Raw genomic sequence first — 3,669 nt, 5'->3', positions numbered from 1 at the left:
TTGTTTATATCTCTAGAACTTTGCACAATTCCTGGCACATAGTAAGAGCTTAATCAAAACTGATCTTCTGGTATAGCCTCTATCTCTTATTTGGTTAAGAATACAACTCAATTCCCAGCTGTGACTCTGAGCAAGTCACTTAACTCCCATTGCCTAGCCCTTACCACAATTCTGCCTTGGAAATAATGCTTAGTAATGATTCTAAGATGGAAGGTAAGGGATTAAAAAAAAAGGATCTCTCTCCCTGTGAGGTAACAAGTGTTGAGCAGATTAAATTAAAACAACAACAACAACTTGGGAAGACACATGTGAAATTATGACAAGGGGAAAGGAGCAGAACCAAGATACAGCAACAAAAATATTGTCTGAGGAATAGCTTATGAATATCCACTTACAGGGAAAGACATAAATATAAACACACAAGACATAGTTTTATATAGACACACACTACATTTTCAGGTTCAGTGATGGGAGGGAGAGAGAGAGATGCTTGGGAATGTAATGTAAGAAAAAAATGACTCTTTAAAATGAGGACATATTTCCTATCCATCTATGATCAGTTTCTCTTTCATCTGTTTTTTTTTTTCACGCAAAGCAAATAATTTAATTAAGAGGTAATAATTTTGACCATTTTAAACAATTTGCATAAACTAAGTATTACATATTAAGGCACAGTAAATATATTGGATATAAAGTTAGGACAAGGACCTGCCTGATCATGATTAATATAGTACAGAAAGACAGTTCTGGAAGTTCAAATTTTAACATTAAAAGTTAACAATTCTAAACTCACAGTTAAATTCCTAGCTTTATCCAATGGGAGAAATACTTGCCTACTTATGGTACTATAAGTTTAGAGGGTAGGAAAAGGCTTAGAGGGGGAGTGGTAGAAGAAATGCAGAAATGACTAGTAGGAAAATTTTAGGTAGGTTAGGTGGTATTTTAGAAGAAATCTCTACCCTATAAGTAGTAACTCAATGGAAAATTTACTTTTGAATGAGTGAAACTGTCAAATATAAAGTTAATTATTATCATTTGAAAGGGAAAGTACCACATACCTGCTAACAGCATGCTTTTAAAAAATTATTCTGCCAAGGGGTAGGGTAGCTAAGGGGCTCAACAGATTGACAGCCAGGTCCAGAGACAGAAAGTCTTGGGTTCGAAATCTGACTTCAGACACTTCCTAGCTGTGTGACCTCAGGCAAGTCACTAAACCCCCACTGCTTAGCCCTTACTTCTCTTTCTGCCTTGAAACCAATACACAATATTACTCTTCCAGTAAATGGTAAAAGATTATGAGGGGGAGGCTTGTTTTTAGATATCAAATCTTGATTTTTCCTTTAAATCTATTAAAACCTACTTTTAAAAAGATGCAAATCTGAGGGCAGAAATGAGATATAAAAATCTGATTTCTACTTCAGATTTTTTTCAAACTAACGCTTTGTGATCAGATAGGTCATGAAAGCAGGTTTTCACAACAGATGTGGTTGTTTTTATACATACATACTTATTTAAATGGAAGACAGAAGATTTGGTTAATTTTGTTTAGATGGCTTTTAACAATTATCTCTCATTTCTGAAAACTTTGGTAAGTTTTTTAGTGTGTTTCTTACTGTATTTTAAAAGTAGCACTTCTAAAACATTCCTCTGATTCTTTCTTGCCCCTATACTGCTTAATGTTACAAATGGCCATCACAAACAAATGTCATACCTGTGTACATTTGAGCTCATTTTTAAAAATAACAATATTATTGTAAGGTTTGCAAATAACATGCTATTTTGAAATACTTATCACACTTCGTTTTATCCACTAGAAAACAAAGAATGATAAAGGCAAAAACTTCATTGCCAAAAGTAGGAATCTTTTTGAGCAATTTTTATATCTATTTAATTTGAATATACTCTGTAAATTATTCAGTTGCTAACTGGATTTTTATAGCTGCTATAAAAAGGATTTTAAAAACTGAAAATGGGTAAAAATTTTATTTGGTCCTTAATCTCACTATTAAGAAAAAGTCAAGATTAAAGAGGTCTAAATAAACTAAAATTTATATTACAAATTAAAAGTTAATTTGAAAAGAACAGAATTGAACAATTCCATTCTTCTTGAATCATTTTCCATGACTAATCGGAATACACATTTTTCTAAACTAACAATAAAAAATGTTGTCCATCTTGTTTCACAAGACCAAATTTTAAGCACCGAGGAAAGACATCTTAGTATAAAACCAGTCAACATAAATATGGCTACAAATTAGAAAATATTTTTAAAAATCTTACTTTGTTTTGAAATTTTAATGTCAGTACAGTTTCATTTTCCATATACTCACCCAGTTTTATAAACATAAAATTACATGTTTTTTTTGACTGTCATGAGACATTTAGCCAAAAGATCTTTTACTGCTTTTATATAGATCTAAGCTTCAGCTCTAGTCTTCTCATGCCTGTAAGCAAGTCTTTGTTTGAAAGAAAACTTTTTACTAGATAGATTTTGTACTTTAAGAGGCAACCTGAAGCTGCTAAAGGGGAATTCAATAAAACTTTAAATACAAATAACCAAATAACCACTGTAAGTTTCCCTGGGTTAAAAAAAATACCTTGGTGTTTAAAATTTGTTAAGTTGTTTTTATTCTAAGTTGTGGTTAGGCTTTGTTTATTTTCAATAGGTGCTTCACAGTCTCCATCCATTTCAAAATTCAGGTTCACAAATGAACTTGATGCCAAAGTTTCTGGCTGGTCTGTCTGAACAGTGGAATCTGTCTGAAGCGTCTTCTGTTCCTGATACTGTCTTTCTGCCTCTTCGGACATTCGATTTTCTTCTTCTTCCTCTTCCTCCTCTTTCTTCATCCGGTAATAATCATCAATGGCATATTGGTACTTTGGGGTGCTGACACCCAGAAGTGATGCAATCTTCTCTCCAAGGAAGTCGCACACTGAAAGGGTTGATGTGGCAGCACGAAGCATGTAAAACCATAAGTAGGGGCCCCAGGTAAGTTTTGTAGGATCAATAGCAGGTAAGAGGTCTCTTTTCTCTTGACCATCACTTTCATCTTCATCTGTGCTATATTCTTCCATGGTTTCACCACTGACAAAATGAATGACTCTTCTGGGAATTTTCTTTTTTTTCCCTAGGACACCCAGCTCTACATTTTCAAAGTTTCCATCACCACTTGTTTGTATCTGTCCGGTCGGCTCCCCGAGTCGCGCTGCGGCGGCCGTCGCTCCCAGGGAGGATTCTCCCCTAGAAGGATCCCTATCCATCGCATCGGAGCCCCTGGCGTTGGTGAAATAGACAGTAATGGCCGATAAATCCGCATCCATCCTCCGCCTCCCGGAGCCTTCAGTGCCTGGGCCACTGTAGCACCTAACAGCAGCAGCCCGGAGCAAAGGCCCCTCGTGCCTCTGTGGGCGTGGCCAAAGGTCTCTTTCATCTGTTTTATGATATGATCTTTCATATTAAATTCCTATGTCCGTTGAGTAGGTAGTGTGAGATATGATGTATTTTGTTGCTGTAAGCCTAATTCCCAGGGACATCTTGAGAGGGGAGTAGAAACCAAGCAGAGCAGCTCAAGGCAAATGATGAGGTGACAGGGATTTTGATCCCTCTCCAGAGGGAGGCTATTGGGGGACATTTTAGCTCCTTCATTCAGAGGGGGACAAATAACTGAG

At 36.1% G+C, this 3,669-nt stretch overlaps 1 protein-coding gene across 1 annotated transcript; it reads right to left on the bottom strand.

The window, feature by feature from the left end:
• Positions 1–2,113: 2,113 nt before the first annotated feature.
• On the bottom strand, positions 2,114–3,406 carry LOC123245327 (protein FAM177A1-like). The gene has a single exon (XM_044674174.1). It carries the CDS (start codon positions 3,319–3,321, stop codon positions 2,632–2,634), a length of 690 nt encoding a protein of 229 aa, XP_044530109.1. The 5' UTR covers positions 3,322–3,406; the 3' UTR covers positions 2,114–2,631.
• Between the last annotated feature and the right edge of the window lie 263 nt (positions 3,407–3,669).

This window comes from Gracilinanus agilis, chromosome 4, assembly GCF_016433145.1.
Source record: "Gracilinanus agilis isolate LMUSP501 chromosome 4, AgileGrace, whole genome shotgun sequence".
Taxonomy (NCBI): Eukaryota; Metazoa; Chordata; class Mammalia; order Didelphimorphia; family Didelphidae; genus Gracilinanus; species Gracilinanus agilis.
The sequence above is the reverse complement of the archived record's forward strand: the minus strand, read 5'-3'. Positions and strand labels throughout refer to the sequence as shown.

Excerpts from the sequence above, each read along its gene's own strand:
- LOC123245327 (XM_044674174.1), bottom strand. The coding sequence starts at position 3,321 with ATGGATGCGGATTTATCGGCCATTACTGTCTATTTCACCAACGCCAGG.